This window comes from Zea mays, chromosome 9 (genome assembly GCF_902167145.1).
Source record: "Zea mays cultivar B73 chromosome 9, Zm-B73-REFERENCE-NAM-5.0, whole genome shotgun sequence".
Taxonomy (NCBI): Eukaryota; Viridiplantae; Streptophyta; class Magnoliopsida; order Poales; family Poaceae; genus Zea; species Zea mays.
The window spans coordinates 117,235,384-117,255,569 of NC_050104.1; the positions used below are offsets into that span (position 1 = coordinate 117,235,384).

Genomic DNA, 20,186 nt, shown 5'->3' on the forward strand with positions numbered 1-20,186 from the left:
ACCAACGCTCGGCAAGCTTCTTTACAGGTATAGGTTACTTTTACAAAGCGTAGCGTCCCGAGTACGCGAAGCAGGAGGAGATATATATCTGTACTAACTATTAAGGAGGCAGTGTAGACTGGCCCCGCCCTGCGATCCCATCCGCCTGCGATTCCCTCGCCGCGAAACCAGCTCGCGCCTCCCACCCGCCTGCGATCCCCTCGCCGCGAAACCAGCCAGCATCCCCGCGGCGCCTGCGATCCCCTCGCCGCGAAACCAGCCCACGTCTCCCACCCGCCTGCGATCCCCTCGCCGCGAAACCAGCCAGCATCCCCACGCCTCCCTCGCCGCGAAACCAGCCCGCGCCTCCCACCCACCTGCGAATCCCTCGCTGCGAAACCAGCCAGCATCCACGTGCCTCCCTCGCCGCGAAAGCCCCCGCCTGCGAATCCCGGCGCCGCGAAACCAGCCAGCATCCCACCCGCACGCCAGCGCCTCCCCCGCCGCGAATCCCACCCGCACGGCCGCCCGCGCCTCCCCCGCCGGCGGAACGTCCGCCGGTCCTCTAGCTCCGTGAACAACCCTCGCACGCCCTCAAGCCCGCACGCCTGCTGCCGCGAAAACCTCCGCTACCAAGCCGCCCACACGCCCGCACGCCAGCCCCCGCGAATCCATGCTCTTAGCGCTCTCCCTCCCCCGCGGCCAGCGTCCCACGCACTCCCTCCCTCCGCGGCGCCCAGATCCGACCGCACTGCACCCCCGATGCCTAGATCCGCGTTTCAGGAGACCGCCGCCGGTGGAGACTGCTACATGGAATGTAGGTGGCCGCATGCCGCCAGGCTCGCTTAGCCTCGATGGCTGGCTCTGCCGCCGGCCTACATCTACATCCTCGGGTAAAGCCCCCTAATTTATTCTTGAGTCATTGCGGTTGCGCCGGCATGCAGGTTCCAAGAGATCGTCCTGTTGAACGCCAGGAACATCCTCGATGCCGAGGACAATGGCCCCGCGAGGAAGTGGGTGTCGCTGGTCAGGCGAACGCTAAACAGCCTGCCAGGAAGTAGCCATCCTCACCTAGCGATTCTTCACTTGAGTCGCTTCTTCTTCATAGCCATGAATCTTGTCAACCTATTCATCTGTATGGTTTTGGACCAGTTACTGTGCAAGGTTTTCCTGTACTGTTCTTTCTAATTATCTTGATCCTATTCTTCATCCAGAATGGTAGCTTGTGATGGCTAAGGAAATTGCTGCGCTTGAGCGTACCAGCATGTGGGATCTTGTTCCTTATCCTCATATTCGTCCTATTACATGTAAATGAGTTCATCAGTTTTTCTCTTAAGCATTATAAAGCTCGTGTGGTTGCTCGTGGTTTGCAACAAGAGCATGGCCATGATTATGATAATTTGGGGTTGAGGGTGGGTTGGTTGGATAGATGGCTATGCATCTAACACTTTCATGTTTGAATTATTCTAGCATGATCTAGACCCTGATGAGTACGTACAAAAACTCGGAGGTGACTGTTTTTTTCCAAAATGACGCAGACCATACTAATTATTTTTGGCCTTGCTGTTGGCAATACACAGTTAGGGGTCTGAACTTTTGATGTTAGTGCTTTGAAGTATATCTTGTATATGTTCATTTATTTTCTTTGCAAACTTTTCATTTTCAATATGAAGTCTCTTTTAGCATCCTGGATCTACCGACCTAGCATGCACCATCTTTTTTCAAAAACAGTAACTTGGTAGTGTTTGCAGGTGGCTCTTTTCTGCATGTGCATGGGAGGAATCATGTATTTTCTGGAGTACGAGCCAGACACAATGGCTCCATTCCTCAGAGGGCTCATCAGGCTCTTCCTGGCAAGCAAGATCAGCAATCCAAGCCCCCTGCCTCCCAATCGAAATGCCTCCTACTCGTACCTTCAGACGCTGAATGCTCTGGAGCAATCAAGAACCCAACCAGGGGTGGATAACGGACTGACGACATCGGAGAAATACAACCTCGAATCAATTCCTGGACTTTAGAGACCTCATCTGTGGTAGTAGTAAATTGGGTCTTGTAGCTTAGGAAGATCACGAAAACTCGAACACCCATTACATGTGCCATCCTGTGATGGGTTTATACTCTGTTATATGTGTTTGTCTTGAGTGCAAAATAAATGGATAAGCAGAGGTGGTTTGTGCGGGAGTATGGACTGATACGAAGCAATTTGCTCGTGCTTGTTGAATATGGGCCTCACCCTCCCCCAGGAAAGACCGGTGCAAAATATATTATCAGGGGAGATGGTCAGAGGCTTGATCTTCGGTATGTGAAGAAAAGCAGCGATCAGCATCTGGAGCTTGGTTACAAGGTAAATATCAACTTTCACTATGATTATAGCTGCTGCTGACTATAGAAGTTGCTGCTTTTGTAAAGTTTATGTTTTTACTCATTTTGGATTCTCCCAGGTGGAGAGGCATCTCAATGATGGGGATTTTGTTCTTTTCAATCGGCAACCAAGTCTTCATAAAATGTCTATCATGGTTTTCAGCATGGCATTCAGTGCTCTCTCTGATGGTGCAAGGATACGGAAATGCTCCGCGTATGGAAGAATGCAACGGATCAGCCCGTGACTACGGCCATTGTCAATTTGATCATGCCTTCTTTACTAGAAAATACAGTTCGACTTCACAATATATAATTGAACTTTTCAAATCATGTTTGTAAAACTAAGTTAATTTTTTGTTTGTTTAATTTCCATGACTAGGTACTGCCTGGTTGCAAGCAATCAGATGGTTGGATTGTTCCTAATGATTTGGGCTCTGAAAGAGATGAAGAATGACATTACAAAATCTGAAGGTGTCCTGTGCTGGGAGGGGATTAATGGGCTACCTTGGAAATAAGGTGGATTTTACTCTATCGTGATCAATCTTGAACAATGCATGCAACCTACACAAGCAATCAACAAGAAACATTTAATTTGATTTAAACATATTTGGAATCCAGTGGTAAAGAAGGTATTTATTTCAAAGCTTTTCACTATGATTCTTATTGGCCTTTGCGTTGTTTCTACAAGATGATCTGACTCATCAGTTAGCTATGATAATACGACATAATGAGAATTTGTAGACAGTATGAGGGATCGCCGGAAACCATCTTGGAGCATGAGTAAGCAACCACCTTGTTATGCACTAGCTTTCACGGTTTAGTTCCCATCACCATGCCATTGCACTGACGCCTTGCAATTGCTCATCTTGTGCAATTCTATCCCTTAGTCATGTGCATGCATTTTGTCACAATCGGATAACCTGGCTTGGGGATCTCAATTACCGGATCACACTATCCTACCCATGACCGATCTGTGAAAGCGCTCATGGAGATGCAATACTGGAAAGCGTTGTTGTAAAAAGACCCGGTGAGTGCTCAGCGCGACTACTACTTCGTAAAAACAATGTACTTCCATGCAAACATTCTGATTATGAGTAACATTAAAAGGTAGCAACATTCTTTCCGGTAGTAGTTACATTTCTTGTGACATTGGCAACCATTACTTTATATCCTATCATTCTTTTTTCTCCGATGAAGTTACAATGCAAGCGTCAGTTGTGCAGGAAGGAGAAGAAGGTCTACTCGACGACGATACTAGAGAGGAAAAAGTCACCGAACCGCCTTGTCGTCGACGAGGCCACCAACGACGATAACTCCATCGTCGCACTGCACCCTGACAGAGGCTGCAGCTCTTTCGTGGCGATACTGTGCTCCTCAAGGTCTTATATTATATGGCTAATCTGAGCTTGTTGCAGCAGCTTTGGGATGTTGAGCTAATTTAGCATATTGTATTATCACGTGACCGATCTCTATGTGTTCGATCTGAATTCCGTGTATTTGGAGTGCAGACCTGTTAGAAATAAACTTAGCTTTTATCTCAAGTACTTGCTGAAGTGTTTAATGTTGTAATTTGTTGTATTGTTTGAGAACTTGAGTGTGCTGAGGCAGTGAGGGTATTTGGGCTCCCTCTGCTTTGCTGCTGTAGTGTGTAGATTTTAGAAATTTACCAATTCACATTCGTACACCATTGATTTATTTGAAGGTAGTAGTAATCTAGATTTCTTTTATTGCTTGCTTCAGTAACATATTTTAATATACTTGGTTTGTTATGTTCAAATCTCCTCATACATTTGTTCTATATTTAAATGCAACCATTCTTTTTGTATGAATTAATTCATTGTTCATAGTTAGAACAGAGAATCAACACTATTTAGTAATGCATGATTAACTCATTGTTCATAGTTAGAATAGGGAAGCAACACTATTTAGTATTATTCAAATTTGTCTTCATTGTTCTGCTAGATGAAGATGATGTGCTGCATACAAAATTCTTTTTTTGTGATCCCTATCGTGATAATTTGGATTTGATGGCTGTACTTGTAACTCAAGTGTCTTCAAGGGACTGAACAATTGGATATGGGTTGGCCTATCTTTTTTAAAGTCTCTTTATGGCTACTGTTTGTCCACCAGTGCCAGGATGTGAAATATGGGAAGCATGTGCACATTCTTCCAATTGATGATACAGTTGAAGGCATTACAGGGAACCTATTTGATGCCTTCTTGAAACGTAAGTTTCTGATCTTGTGAATTTCTTAGTTGATCTAGGTTTTTTGGGCATCAGCATGGCTCCATGGCACTTATTTCTCATGTTACTTCAACTGAAGTAGCTCCCTTTTCTTTTGTTGTCAATGGTTTACTGAGTTCTGATCAAGGAGGAGTCTGCCATTTATACCACCTAATTAATATGCTTGTATATTGTTTCTGCCATTTCATGTAGACCTTGCAGCTGTTTTGTCATAATAACACCCCTTATGAAACTGTGCAACATACTTCCTAGAAGCATACAGGCCCGTGAGGAAAGGAGACCTTTTCCTTGTCATGGGTGGAATGAGAAACGTGTAATTCAAAGTGATAGAGACTGACCCTTCTGAATATTGTATCGTTGCCCTAGATACTGAAATATTTTGTGATGGGGAGCCTATTAAGAGAGAGGATGAGGAGCGTCTTGATGAAGTTGGTTATTATGATGTTGGTGGAGTTAGAAAGCAAATGGCCCAAATCAGAGAGCTTGTTGAGCTTCCACTACGCCATCCTCAGCTTTTCAAATCTATTGGTGTGAAGCCACCAAAGGGCATATTGCTATATGGGCCACCTGGTTCTGGAAAGACTCTTATTGCTCATGCTGTTGCAAACGAGACTGGAGCCTTTTTCTTTCTAATCAATGGTCCAGAGATCACAAAATTTATATGTATAGCTAGGATCACCAATGGATTACAAAATCTTTTCTCATAACAATATAACACAATTATATATAAGTTATCATGATATTATATGTTCCCGTTGCAACGCACGGGCACTAACCTAGTAATAAAAAAAGGTTAAGCCGCGTTGCGAAGCCGTAGGAGAGGTCGAGCGTCCCCCTTTCTCGTAGACCTAGAGCCATCACGCAACATTGTTAGATGTCGTGTGGATGTTTTTATATTCTCTATTATTTTATGATGTATTGTATATTGAAATATGGTGATGTCTTATAATATGTGATTATTTGAACTGTGGTTGTTAATAAAACAAGGGGAACTCTAGCAAAATATTTTTGTGAATTGTAAAAAACATGACAAGCAATAAGTAACTCATCTTCGGAGTTCTAAACTATTTTGGATATGCAAGTAGAGTTCTAAAATATTTTGGATATAAAAGTACTACATAACAGGCTACAAGTTTCTTCAATCAGAATCACAATCTATAAGTAACTCATCTTCGGAGTCATCCGTCGCGCAATCCTCAACGACAACCTCATTCCACTTGCTGCATTGTCCTGCATCACACTTGTTAACAGTTCTCTTGTAATAATTGGCTTCTGCTTCATCTGCAGCTTGGGAGAATAGCTCATCCTCAGCCTCAGCCTCATCAGACTTCTGCTTGTAATAATCCGCCTCTACCTCTTCGGCGGCCTGAGACATAAATTCGTTCTCTTCCTCTTGAGCACGTAATTCTGACTCAACTGGTGCGATGAGCTCACTCAACCTTGATGTGTCGTCCTCCTCTTCTCCATGTAATCCTGCCTCTGCGAGAGCGATAAGCTCACTTAATCTAGATGTGTCGTCCTCCTCCTCCTCCATCAGCTCAACTCTCGCCATTTTTTCCTGAATATATCTTGCATGTGCCTCATCGGCCAAATAGTTTACGCCACATCCAATCTCTGCAAATATAATGAGAAAAATAAGTTAGCAAAGTCAGGATAAGTAAATTGTACTAACAAAATTATAGTATCATTTTTCTCACTCACTTCCCTTGAGACGATCAGCAAGATTATCCAACATTTGTTTCTCGGCTCAAGCCGCTTCCCATTCCCTTGCATCCTGTGCTCTCTTCTCATCTGCTGCCTTCAACCTCCTAAACTCTGCACGCTTCGGACTATCATAAAAGGCAAATTTCGCGTACCTACGCATGTCGCATATGCGATCGTTAATGTACGAATCGACGAGCTGAGATCCACAACGCATCTTCTGTCCCATTAGTCTCTTGGACTCTATTGTGCGCATCACCTCTCCTTTGTCGTCGTAACTCTCCCAACTGCATTTCCTCGTCTCCTACAAAAAACAGTAAGTATCGGTATAACATTACAGCTGGTGCAAAAAAATAAATAAATACCAATCTCATCGTAATCGACCATATGTCCATAAAAATATCCAACATCAAGCTCAGAAGGAACTATTCCATACTTAGCTTCAATACCACATTTGCAGAGTACTGGATCAAACTTCAACTCTTCCGCCCACTGATTTTTTTTCTTTTCCTTTACCTCTGGCTCTAGCCAATGGGACAAAGGACCATACAACCACTCTCTGAAACGACACTTACGCCACCCGTATGGCTGCAGGACAATAAATTAGTAATTTATTGTAAAAAAATAACTAGTTTATACATTTAGCGTATCGATGAGCTCACATAATCAATGTTCGGACACACAAACTGTTTCTCAGTGTCTTCGTCGATGACAGCACGGTCTCCACAATCGCATCGAGACGGTGAGTCCAGCCTTCTTTCTGTTGCTACCTCCTTCTCCGCATCCGTCATTGGTGGAGGATTCAGGGGAGGAGGTATCCAACGCTTAAAACGCTCATGACTAGTCCTTCCACACAATCAATTAGCGAAAAGAAGATATCGAGGGTCAAATTTACCAGGACCGTCGATCCACTGGAAAAATAAACACCTCAGGTGCCCCTAAAACAATGGAACAAAGCACTATTACACATCTAGTAAATAATAAATGCGAACAAAATTAAGTCACAAGTCATAAGCTACGTACGTCAAAACCGCCACAAAGGTAGAAGCAGCGAGCAACCGTGTCTGGATGTTTGGATCGACATACCCAAGCCAGTATGCCACAGTTACAGTTAGGCATAGGGAGTTCAGGAGGAACAGGAGCATCCTTACTAGATACATCCGGATATAACTCCCGAGGGCGACCTCTCTTCTGCCACAATGCCTCCCGGTATATGTCTTTCATCTAATAAATGATTATAATTATCACTTTGTACCTAATAGGCTTTATAATAGGTTTACACAAATAATCAAATGAAATGTACTCATCATATTAGCGATACTATATATATTATGAGCAATATTGGAGACTAATAATCGAAAAAGTATAACCCAATATACAAAACGAATCAGTTAGACACCATACCTTGGTCTACGAAGTGTCCCAACTCGAATATTTGAATACAACAACTTTTGACGAAGTTTTGAAATGAGAGGAAATGTGGTGTTCTCGGCCAGCAGCGCGACCGGTTTTATAGGCCTCCGCAGCTTGGTGCCAAGATCTGTGGCGCCGAGCTATGAGGCCGCGTCAGCGCCGCGTCAGTGCCATGTCAGCCCTAGGCGCAGGGAGCCGTTACTGCCATGTCACAGCTCGGCGCCATAGGCTGTGGCGCCGAGCTGTGTTACCTCGGCGCCACATCCTATGGCGCCGAGTATCGGGTCCAAAATTGCATATAAAATTTCTGGGGTCTAAACGTAAATATTTTTCGAAAATAGGGCTGAATAAGAAAAAAATCGGCGGCACCGCTAGGGGTGGGCGTTCGAGTTACCCGAAAATTTCGGGTCGGGTAATTCGGGTTTTTAAAATTTCGGGTTTTGAGAATGGATACTCGAAATTACAACGGGTTTTGCAATACCCGAAAATTCGGGTACCCGAAATTTCGGGTTCGGGTATTCCCGAACTACCCGAACTATTGTGTCGGCTTCATAAAAACACAAACACCCGATTAAATTAGTATAAAAATATAGTTTGAATAATGATATATATGGACATATAAAACACAAGCAATCTACAATCACAAGTTATGCACACATACACATAATTATAAATGTACAAATTAATAATTAAGCATGACATGAGTACATGACAAATGAAAGTTCGGATAATTCGGGTATTTCGGGTACCCGATTGTGATATCCGAATTATCTGAACTAAATTCGGGTTTTGTATGTTGCTATCCGAAATTTTCAAATAAAATTCGGGTTTTAGGTATTTTGAGTTCGGATTTTGGGTTACGGATTTTTTTTTTTGCCAACCCTAGTCACCGCAGCGCAGGCCTGCAGCACGATTTGCTCGCGTGGTGTGGTGAGCTGTCCGAGTGCAATTGATTTTTGGGCCTTAATTATTATTACCCTGGTTGTCGTCACGTGCTGGCGGGTCCTGCTCCTGCTGCACCTGCACCTGCGGTGACCTGCATGTGATGTGAATGGCCATTGGCTGGCCACCACACATTTGCGCGGCAGCACCCTCAGGGGCCCCCGTGCAGTGCATGCATCAAAAAATGAAAGCAGCGCGCCCACGCATGTGATTCTCGTTCTGCAATAGTACTTCACATTCTGAAATCTTAATACTGTCTGCAATAGTTATTATATATGCGTCGATCACGTGTTTCATATATATAAGCAGGGATCGGAGCTATTGGATGGACTGTCTGATCGGTTTTCGCTAATTTTATCTTCGCTTTCCAGTTTCAATGTATTTTCCGCTTCCACAGAACAGAATTTCGCTTTGTCGAGTTTTGTCAAATCAAAGCATCGGCAACTTGGATGCCCTACAGGCGCCGGCCGGCCCACACATGCAATGCATGGATATATATATATATATATATATATATATATATATATATATATATATATATATATATATATATATATATATATATATATATATATATATATATATACAACTATATAAGACAGTAGTGTAGACGTTCACAGGATATGGTGCACGGTTCTGCCTCCACATCTCCATCAATGCCCCCTCCACTGCCACCGTCCGTCTCCAGCGCACTCGCCGCCCTTCCTTTCCAAAAATGTCATCGCCCTCATCACCACGCGAGCCGCCCTCATCACCGCGCGATGATCGCGCCCCCATCCCACGTCTCCCTCCTTCTCTACCATTCCCCGCAATCATCGCTTGGAGAGGGAGATAAAGGAGGATGGGAGGGAAGGGGGTGGTGCCCGACGCAATTGCCCTCCTGCGCATATCACTTCCTCCCAGTCGCCTTCTTCCCTCGCTCTTCCCTCCACCATTCTGCAGCCTGCCGCTGGAGCCCAGCCCGCCCATAGCCTCGTGCCCCTCTCCGCCTCCGGTCGCTGGAGCCCAGCCAGGTCACGGCCTCGTGCCCCACTCCGCCTCCGATAGGGACCACAACGGCAGGAAGACGAAGACCCCAACGCCTCCGCCTGCAAACCCATCTGATTTCGATTCGATTCGCCTGTGGTGCTTACAATGGAGGGAATGGCGAACGACGACGGTGCGGCAGCGATGGGGACCTGTCGAAGCACATCGGCTGCGGCGCCACAACCGGGCGATTCTGGTCAAGGCCGACCAATCCGCGGCACGTAGGCTCCGCGAGAAGGCGGCGGAGGCGGAGCGCGAGGCGCGGCACGGGCCGAGCTGGAGGAGCGGCTGGCAGGGGCAGGGAGGCGAGCGACTCGGGCAAGAGGGAAAAGGGCGAGGAGCCAAGGAGGGATAGGTAGATAGAAAGGAAAGGAATGGTTCGCGGTGGTGGAGCGCTTTTGTGTGTTCCGCTCGGGGGTTTGCCGATCCGCCCCTTCCTCCTCTCCTACCCCTCTGCTCCGCGAACAACGTGCTCCTTCCCTGCCGCGATACGGCTCCTCGCCACACGCGCTCCTTGACAATGGCGTTCCAGATGACCGCGTCCCCCAAATCCCTCCCTGCCTCATCTGCCTTTCCATCGCCGCGTGGCCTCGACAGTGCGCAGACTCTCCTTCCCCGCGGCGCCCAAATCCCGCCATGGTCGAGAGCTTCCTATTGCGGCGCCTTCCCATCGCCTCCTACGCCCAGCCGCAACCGCAGCCGGCGGCAGCGCCCGGCTTCGACTTCCTCAGTGAGGTCTACGGCGCCGCCTCGTTTGCCGGGCCCAATGCTGGTGACTATGGCGGCGAGATGGGGTTCCTTGACATCGTCGAGCCCAAGGCAGCATCAGCGACACTGGTGGACGGCGCCACGGGCCTCGGGGCCTGCAAGGTGGAGCCCGGCCTGGCGAAGAGCGGCGGCACGTTCGGCGCTGGCGCTGGTGCCGCGCCGCCGGCGGCCCTGGCGTCCAAGAAGAAGAGGGTCGAGGGGATGCTGTCCAAGAACCTGATGGTCGAGCACCGCCGCCGCAAGCGCCTCAACGACCGCCTCCATGCTACGGTACGTCATGCCCAAGATCAGCAAGGTGAGATTGAGAATGACAAAAAAACCTCTCCTTTTTCCTTGGCTCTTGTGTCTCGTCGGCATTTGCAAAGAACAAACAAAGAAGCAATTCACTCTATATCTATATATGGCAGCTGTATATCTATATATGGCAGCTGGGCTGATGAGATGTGAAATATATGTGGTGGTTTCGGTGTGGGAGGACCGCGAAAGGCGATGCCTTTCAGCAGCATGATCCAGGAGATGAAGGGCAAGATCGGCGCCATCTCGTTGCGCGGCGTGCTACGGTTCCGGCCGGGGGGCCACGCCGGGGCCGGGCGAGCGCCGGCAGCCGAGCCGGACGAGGCGTCGCGGGAGGGCTGCTGGGCGCAGTTGCCTTTCGAGCTTCTACGTATGGTGCTGGTCAGGGTCGAGGACCAGGAGCCACGGTGGCCGGCCCGCAGCGCCATCGTGGTGTGCGCCTGCGTCTGCCGCTGCTGGAGGGCCGCCGTCAAGATTGTGCGCGTGCCGGAGGCTTCTGGGAAACTCACCTTCCCCATCTCTCAAGCAGGTTGTTTTGGTTCCCTCTCACCAACTCTGAACCCGAATACAAAATTATGATTTTGTCACTCACACACTTTGCTATTATGCCATCTGTGTGTGTATGATTTGTTTAGGTCTGAAATTCTGTTCATCGATTTTATTCGGGTTTTATTAACTTGCAATTTCAAATCTGTAACCTGCAGCCTGGCCCAAGGGATGCCCCTCTCAAATGTTTCATCAGGAGGGACCGGGCTGCTCAGTCGTATTCTCTGTGCCTTGGAGTCACTGATGGTATGCTCTTTTCACCCTGTATGTATGCAATGCCTGTTGGGCAAACACGACGTGGATGTGATCATCGTCGATGGGGTGCTTTTCTCTCTCTCTCTTGCTCTGCAGGGTTAGCTGATGATGGGAAATTTCTACTTGCTGCACGCAAATGTCGTAGGCCCGCATGCACTGAATACCTAATCTCGCTTGATGCGAAGAACACATCGGCTGGTTCCTACATTGGCAAGCTAAGGTGAGCATTCAAGAAAGCGTCTAGAAATTGTAACTTGTTTCGTGTGTAAGATAAAAAGTATCAAATTATGATAGAGACCTTGGTTTAAAATTTTCTTATCTGTTAATCAGATCAAACTTCTTGAGAACAAAGTTTACCGTCTATGATGCTCATCCACCTTGTGCCAGAGCTGCGGTTTCAAAGGGGTACATGATCGGCTCAGCCCAAGTTTCTCCTGGGGTACCTGCTAGGAATTATATGGTTTCTCACATTTCTTACTAGGCGACTTTGGGTTCTAGGTATGGCAAGACATTTTTTATTCTTCCAATGTTAGGTTCAAGTTTCTTTCCAAGGAAACGTCCAACTATGAATACACACCATCATGTGAATACATTTCCACCCCCTTGAGAATTACAGTTTCAATGGGAAATGCTGCTAAACTTTTTTCCTACTGATTATTATTGCATCCCTATTTTTATACTATTAATCTAAAAGGATGTCTGAGTTTATGTCAAGCTAATAATTTATGCGGATTTAAAGCCATATATATTGGAATAGTTATATTCCAGGACCTGCCGGAGAGGATCAAGCTGCTGCAGGAAGAGATCGGGCAGTAGCAGGAGGAGGCGCCGGGCATGCTCAGCGTTTTCCGGGACCTCAACCCCGACGAGATGGTGGCCAGGAACACCCCAAGGTACGTGAAGAAGCTGCTGCTGGCCTACTGCTACTGCTATTGGGGGAAATGTGAGGGCTGAGATGCTGCTGATGGCACCTGCAGTCCGACGTGGTGCGGAAGGAGGGCGGCGACACCCGGGTGGAGATCTACTATGCCGCGTGCACTTCAACGGTGATGGCTCGTGGGATGTGATTAGGGATGGTAATGGAATTGTCTCTTCACAATTTCTTTGAGCCCTTAATTAATTTTAGTTCAAAAATGAATAGAAATAGAACCTGATTCTAATCCGATCTAATCCTCAATTTTATAGTGTAAAATTTATAGCCCGTTACTACCTATATGTGATTGAGAATTTAAGATTTGTGGATTTGACTTCTGACCAGTTGTTGTATGTTGTCCCGTTACTGAAATCATGGGAGAGGACTCAAGAAAAAATCTAACTACAGGGTACATACAACAGATACTTATCAATATTGCTAAAAAAGATTAGATTAGTGTATGGTTGTCAACATATTTGCCTACCATTCAAATTTTTATATTGAGCCTTTAGAAATAATTTGTGCGATAATATAATGTTTGTTTCATATTAGTTTATTTTATTTGAGTGGACGTATTTATATAATATTATATATTTATATCGTCAATACAATATTAGTGTTATTGTGATATTTTTGTAACACGAATTTTACATATTATAGTGATGTTTGTTATTCTGTATCTGTGTTTTATATTATTTTTAACCCTCGTAGCAACGCACGGGCACATACCTAGTATATATATATATATATATATATATATATATATATATATATATATATATATATATATATATATATACACGACGGCACTAAAATGTACCTGAGTGCATTCTCTATATTGAATGCACCCAGGGTGCAATAACACCCCGAGCACGCATCCCCATAAGAGCACGCCCTCGGCCCACCTGTACGCACGTCTCCCTGCCCCCCGTCGCGAGTATCCTCTAATTGCAAACTTGAGTCTCTATTTTTACTCCTTGATTACCATTGCATGCTGTGTTGTTACTCCAGTTGCAACGTTTATTGCTTGTTGATTGCAACTATGTGTATCCGCTAATTGCAAACTCATGATTGCGTGTTGTTCTGCAGGATGCAAACATACTTGATGTGTTTGTCCCCAGGGTGCGGCAAACATTTGATACAAGGGAAGAAGCCTACCTCTTTTACCTTGACTATGCAAAGTTAGCTGGTTTTAGTGTCAGGACAAAGAGGTGTAATTGCAACTTCTGGTGTGGTGTGATTGCAACCCCGCATTAGGTGTGATTGCAACTGCTGTATAATTCTACTCAAATATCTGTTAAAAAATGATTGCAACTGCTGGTGTGTTGTAATTGTAACTACTGGTGTGGTGTGGATGCAACTGCTGAGTTGCTCTGATGTTATTGCAAGTACTGAATAACTCTGGAAAATTTTGTTAAAAAAATATGATTGCAACTGCTGGTCTGGTGTAATTGCAACTGCTGGTCTGGTGTGATTACAACTTCTATATAACTAGATGCAACTGCTGGTCTGGTTCGAAAATTGTAGCATTCTGTCGGGAGCGTGCGGGAGGGACGAAGACGAAGCGTTGGTTCGGCCTGGGTGAGGCGGTTGGCTCAGACCAGGTGCTCTTGGCGCGTAAGTTCGGCCTGGGTGCATTCTCTATATATATATATGCAAGTGAAGAGGCATCCTGTTCGACCAGTTCACCTGAAACCAACGGGACTACACATGCATTGCTAGCTCGCAATGGAGCTCCTAATTCACTATTATTACACACAAATGGTTTTTTACAATCTCCTCCTGTTTTTCAGGGATGAATGGTTGATGGTTGACTTAATTAGCAGCCATCTCTACGAACGATTGGTGCATTATATCACTACCGGAATCGCGTTCTTTGCCGAGTGTCTAAGACACTCGGCAAATGCTATTTTACACTCGGCAAAGGCTTTGCCGAGTGTAACACTCGACAAAGAAAAACACTCGGCAAATTAAAAATCGAAAAAATTAAAAAAACAACAAAACATTTTTTAAATTCTAGGAACAACTCTCCAACCCTACCCTATTACCTTACTCGTTGCCCTATCATTTTTCACTATTATTTTGAATCAAACTTATATGTTTTGTAAATGGTGAGATTCGAACTCGCAACCTCTCTCTCGCGCATACTCTCCTATACCACTACACTACTACACCAATTATGTTTATATTACGTTTCCATTCCCCATGTACTATAACAAATCGAGAGTAATTTGATTATTTAAGGCACTAAATGAGTTCATTTGAAAATGTGACCAACTATAAAGTTGCATAACTTTTTGAGATCTAAAAGTTTTATTTTAATAGTTTCTACATCCGAGACCGTTTATAAAATTTGAATTTTAAATTTAAAAATTTCACACGAAATTTTCAATGATAAGATGATTTCAAATCAAAAAATTGTCAACTACAAAGTTTCATTACATTTCAAGACCTACAACTTTTATTTTGGTGGTTTTTCCATCCGAGACAGTTTGAAAAATTCAAATTTCAAAATTCAAACATAGTTTTGCATAACAAGATGATTTCAAACTAAAACATTGTCAACTACAAAGTTTTATAACTCTTCAATACCTACAACTTTCATGTTGGTGGTTTTTCCTTTCGAAGTCGTTTTCAAAATTCAAATTTTAAATTTTTTAAATTCAGACGTAGTTTTCGTTGACAATATGACTTCAAATGAAAAAGTTGTCAACTATAAACTTCTATAACTTCTCAAGATCTACAAAGTTTATTTTGGTTGTTTGGTAATTTGTTTATCTCAGATGATGGTTCTAACAATATGCACAAATTCTATACGTCTCTCTCGTAGTTTCATAAACTACGAGAGAGATATAGGTTTTATGAACAAATTTATTTTTATTTTGTCATATGAAGAAATGTTCAATATATAAATTGTACATCATGATGAGTTATACAAATTTGTAGTTGAAAACTTTTTCATTTGAATTAATTTACTACTTTAAAATGTGATTTTTAAATTGTCTTTGCCTAGTGTTGGAGAAAAAACACTCGGCAAAGAGCTCTTTGCCGAGTGTTGTATTTGTGACACTCGGCAAAGAGCCTTTTGCCGAGTGTCAAAAAAATACACTCGGCAAAGAAACTCTTTGCCGAGTGTCAAAAATAAAACACTCGGCAAAGAGGTTCTTCGCCGAGTGTTTTCTTTTACCGAGGGTTTTTTGCGTGGCACTCGGCAAAGAGCTCTTTGCCGAGTGCCCGAAATAAAACACTCGGCAAAGAATATGGCACTCGGCAAAGAGCCAAATTCCGGTAGTGTATGCAGATACTAGGTACGTACCCGTGTGTTGCCACGGTAATTAAAAAATGAATATAAAACATAGATACGAAATGACAGACATCACCGTGATATACAAACTTTATATTTCTTGTGACAAGCAATTTCTTTTTCACTTTTGGGTTGATTCTTGTGTATTAGTGGTTCTTAGTTTTTCTTGTTCTATCCTTGCTCGTACGTGCTTACCTGGAGTGTTTCCTTATCTTTTGTATCATGGTCGTTTTAATAAAATTTAACCGTGTAGGCTTACCTTGTTGTTTTCCTAGTTCAAAAAAGTTTCAAAAATTCATTCATGAACTATCAAAGTGTGTTTCTGTCCTCGTACTTTTCTTTTCAGCCCTCATCCCATATGGAACGCTGCACGGCTGCACCATCATGTCTAATCAGCTCCAACAGTGCCCATGATTGGAGATAGAAAAACAATATTTGAATAAAAAACTTCATTACTTGTGTCAGCATAGTTATAATTACCAAATAAATAAGAACACATTGATCATGTCTAGATAACAATGATGTTGCTGGCACTCACAACTTAACTCCAATGCTAATTCAGCCAAGTAGATCTTTCTTCCCAATGGACTGCCTCATAATTTTGGTGCTAGTGACTGAGAGTACGATATTCATGTAGCTGACACTAAAATACAAATTCTGTCAAAGTACAAATGCTTGGCTGTCTTATTTCGGCCTGAAAAACACATCAAAGTAACAGAAGGATTTCCCTAACAACTAATAATATACGTGCATCAGCTTAGTTAAACATCATGAACTCTGTATTATGTTCTAGACTGGGAGCATGAAATTAATTCCATTAGAACTTTGAAGCATGCCCATTGACAAATTTTGTTGTTATGGAGCAGACACCATACCAGATTGCCATGAAAAAAAGAGAAACCCACTTTGATTTTCTGAGCTTCTTGAATCGAATACATAGATGACTCCATAGTAGACCTTCGTAAAAATCTCTCTTGGTCAACATGTACTACATACATTGAGAAAGTATACATGACAGTGGATTTCATCGATTCACTGTTTTTTAGACGAAAGGCTTATTGCCCAGCTTGCATTCAAATCTTAACAATATTATTACAGGGGTTAACATCTTACAAGAGAGCACTGAAATGTCACAGCAACTTGTACCACCACACACCAGACCGATAGAAGTATTTCCAAAAAAACAACCAGCAACAAGATCAAAAGAAACAGACTCCTAAACAAGCAATGCGCCTCTTCTTGGGTATGTAGTCGTAAATCTGTACACAAACCAGAGCGCTAGAGAGTAAATCACCTACGTAGGTGGGCGGGTCCTTCTGTAGGTACTTCAACTCCTTGAGGATCCTCTTCGACGTCATTGATCAAACCCTAAACAAAATCCCCAAAATCCACAGATCAAATCAAACCTAGGGTAGGGTACCGTAGATCAAGCCAGTTGAATCAAGGAAGGTGGCCGTATCGATCGGTGACAAGGGACAACCGAGGATGGCACAGGGTCGATGCAGCGGCTGCCTCCCTCTCTTCTCTGAGGTGGGCAATGGTGACAGAGTGTCGATCGGGGCGAGGATAGTGTGGGGTAGGTGCAGCGGCCACCTCCCACTCTTCTCCAAGGCGGGTGATAGCGATGGAGGTGGCGGGGTCGATGCAGCAGCCACCTTCCTCTCTTCTCTGAGGCGAGCGACGACGACGGAGGTGCTCATGTCGGGGGGACCAGGCGGGGATGGCGTGACAACAGCGAGGAGTCGGGGGATGGCGTGAGGTGGATCTGAGGGAGGGGAGGTTAACGAGAGGAATCAAGGAGTCGGGCGGTGTGGATTGTGGCATTTAATGAGCTTGCGTGGCAAAGAATACCAACCCAACCGTAGGATCCAAATCTGACTGTCCTGATTCTAAACATCGAGATTCTCCCCGATCCATCCGATCCTTCATCGACGCAAGAGAAGAGATCTCCCCCGAAGCGTTACAAGGATCTAATCCAGACCGTTTACCATGGCATCGACGGTCATCCAATGTCCTTCCTTAAGGTCCGGGCCCACGGCGGCACCGTCGTTCCTCACAGTGATCCATCCCGACGGAGACCAAGGCAACGGATCCCCAGTGCCCAAAATACCACGCGACTGTTTTAAAACGATCCCTAGGCCGAGGTGAAACGGTGGAAGGGGCACTCACCGCGTGATACTCGAATCGGAGCTCTGCCCACGGCGACCCGTGGCTCGATGGCTAACGAACGATTCCAACAAGGAATTGCCCAAAGACTAGGGACCCCTCCTGACAAGCGACGTGACGAGCGGCTTCAGTGGCGCCAAGCAAACCTCTCTGCACACCAATTTGGCTTCAGGTGGCGCGGTGGCCCAGGGGTGGGCACGACGGCTCCGACGACCCCCGCAAGCGACGATAGAGCGGCCTGGAGCGGAAGAGCGAGCTATGGGCGAATCATGGTGAATCCATAAGGCGAGGCTGCGGTACATGTAGAGCGAATTAGAGAGGTCCCGTTCAACCCCCAACTCCGGTGCGAAGCCGACACGGACGCCGGTGATCTTGGCATGGTTTGTTATGAAGATGATGGCTGACGGTGTGGCCCCACGCACAGTGAGGTGGATAGGTCGTGTTGTGGGCGCAGGTGAGCGGTTGTCGAGCGGGCCCCGCTCGTCAGGGTGGCGCGCGCGGAAGGGGAGAGTTTGGGCCGCGCGAGGAGAGAAAGGAGTATTGGGCCGAATTAGTTTTATCTTTTTTTTCTTTAATTTCTTCTTTTTATTTTCTTTTTTTCTTCCCAAATTCAAAACTTCAATTCAAATTTAAATTCAAATTCTGTGGCAAATTTGTCCTCAGATTAAATGTTCAATTTGAACATACCAGTATGGGAATAATTTACTTATATATTTATTTTATACTATGTAGTATTTTCTTCTTTTCCCATTTCCATTTTCCAATTCTAAATTTCAATTTGGGGTTTAATCCAAATTATCAACTTATTATCATATTTTATTAATATTATTGTTACTATGATTAAATGCACAAACAAACAAAACTCCAACATGATGCATAGAGTATTTTATTAGATATTTGTTCTCTTAATTATGGCTATGCCCATGTTCTACCATGTAGATGGCAAAACATGTAATACAATCAATTATTTTCCTTGTTACTTACAAATTGGGTACTACAAATCCTACCCCCTTAAAAAGAATCTCGCCCTCGAGATTAAGAGGAACTAGGAAAGAGGTGGATAAATTCTATTCGCAGCTCTTCTTCTCTCTCTCAGGTAGCTTCATCTTCTCCATGATGACTCCATTGCACTTTCACATTTTGATCACCTTAATCCTCGTGACATGAGTCAAAGTATCAAGGATCTTGATAGGATACTCAGCATAAGTCAGATCGTCTTGAATACTAAGATCCTCCATAGGTAGCTGCTCTTCGGGTACTCTGAGGCACTTCTTCAGTTGGGATACATGGAAGACATCATGTACATCCGCAAGATGGTCAGGTAATTCCAGTTGATAGGCAACTTCCCCCACTCGCTTTAGGATCAAGAAGGGCCCAATAAAGCGAGGGGACAACTTCCCTTTGACTTTAAATCTCCTCATACTCCGGATCGGTGACACTTTTAGATACACGTGATCACCCTCCTTAAACTCTAGCAGTCTTCTCCGGGTATCTGCATAGCTTTTCTGCCTTGATTGCGCGGTTCTCAAATTTTCCCTTATCAACTATACTTGTTCTTCTGCCTCTTGTATAATTTTGGCCCAAAGAACTGCCTTTCACCAGTTTGATCCCAATATAGTGGAGTCTGCATTTTCTGCCATATAGAGCCTCAAACGGGGAAATCTTCAAACTGACCTGGTAACTGTTATTGTATGAGAACTCTGCATAGGGCAAACTCTTATCCCAACTGCCACCATGTTTAAGAGCACATTCTCTTAGCATATCTTCTAGCACTTGGTTGGTTCTCTCGGTCTGCCCATTAGTTTGAGGATGGTAGGTCGAGCTGAAATTCAACTGCGTGTCCAAGCACTCGTGCAACTTCTACCAAAAGTGAGAAGTGAACTGTGATCCCCGGTCTGACACAATCTTCTTAGGCACTCCATGTATACAAACTATCTGGGCCATATACAACTCCGCTAACTTGGCCCCCGTGTAATTGGTCCTCACAGGAATGAAGTGAGCCACTTTTGTTAGTCTGTCCACAATCACCCAAATCAAGTTATACCCTGCAGGAGTGCGGGGTAGACCAACAATGAAGTCCATGCCAATTTCTTCCCATTTCCACTCAGGTACCTTCAGTGGGTGAAGTAATCTAGCGGGTCTTTGATGTTCAGCTTTTACCCTCTGACAAACATCACCAATACTTATGTTTTAGATCTTGATGCATCTTGGTACTGACAGGATGAATGGAGTAGGCTGAGTCATGTGCTTCCCTCAATATGGTTTCACGAAGG

General features: G+C 44.7%; 2 protein-coding genes and 1 pseudogene across 3 annotated transcripts; 2 read left to right on the plus strand and 1 right to left on the minus strand.

Annotated features, from left to right (window-relative positions):
* Positions 1–5,713: 5,713 nt before the first annotated feature.
* Positions 5,714–6,137, minus strand: LOC111590106 (uncharacterized). Its single transcript, XM_023301017.1, has 2 exons — positions 6,020–6,137; positions 5,714–5,971 (listed from the first exon to the last, which is right to left on the minus strand). The coding sequence occupies exons 1-2, from the start codon at positions 6,135–6,137 to the stop codon at positions 5,724–5,726; spliced, it is 366 nt and encodes a 121-aa protein (XP_023156785.1). The 3' UTR covers positions 5,714–5,723.
* A 3,880-nt stretch (positions 6,138–10,017) lies between these two features.
* Positions 10,018–10,872, plus strand: LOC103638894 (uncharacterized; annotated as a pseudogene).
* Positions 10,787–12,693, plus strand: LOC103640206 (tubby-like F-box protein 11). 2 transcript variants are annotated; one of them, XM_020544267.2, is made up of 6 exons: positions 10,787–11,254; positions 11,434–11,521; positions 11,627–11,750; positions 11,861–12,028; positions 12,288–12,423; positions 12,508–12,693. In XM_020544267.2, the coding sequence occupies exons 1-4, from the start codon at positions 10,925–10,927 to the stop codon at positions 12,009–12,011; spliced, it is 693 nt and encodes a 230-aa protein (XP_020399856.1). In that variant the 5' UTR covers positions 10,787–10,924; the 3' UTR covers positions 12,012–12,028; positions 12,288–12,423; positions 12,508–12,693. The 2 variants fall into 2 exon arrangements, 1 of the variants encoding a protein (XP_020399856.1); XR_004852732.1 differs by having other exon boundaries at positions 10,915–11,258.
* Positions 12,694–20,186: the final 7,493 nt, after the last annotated feature.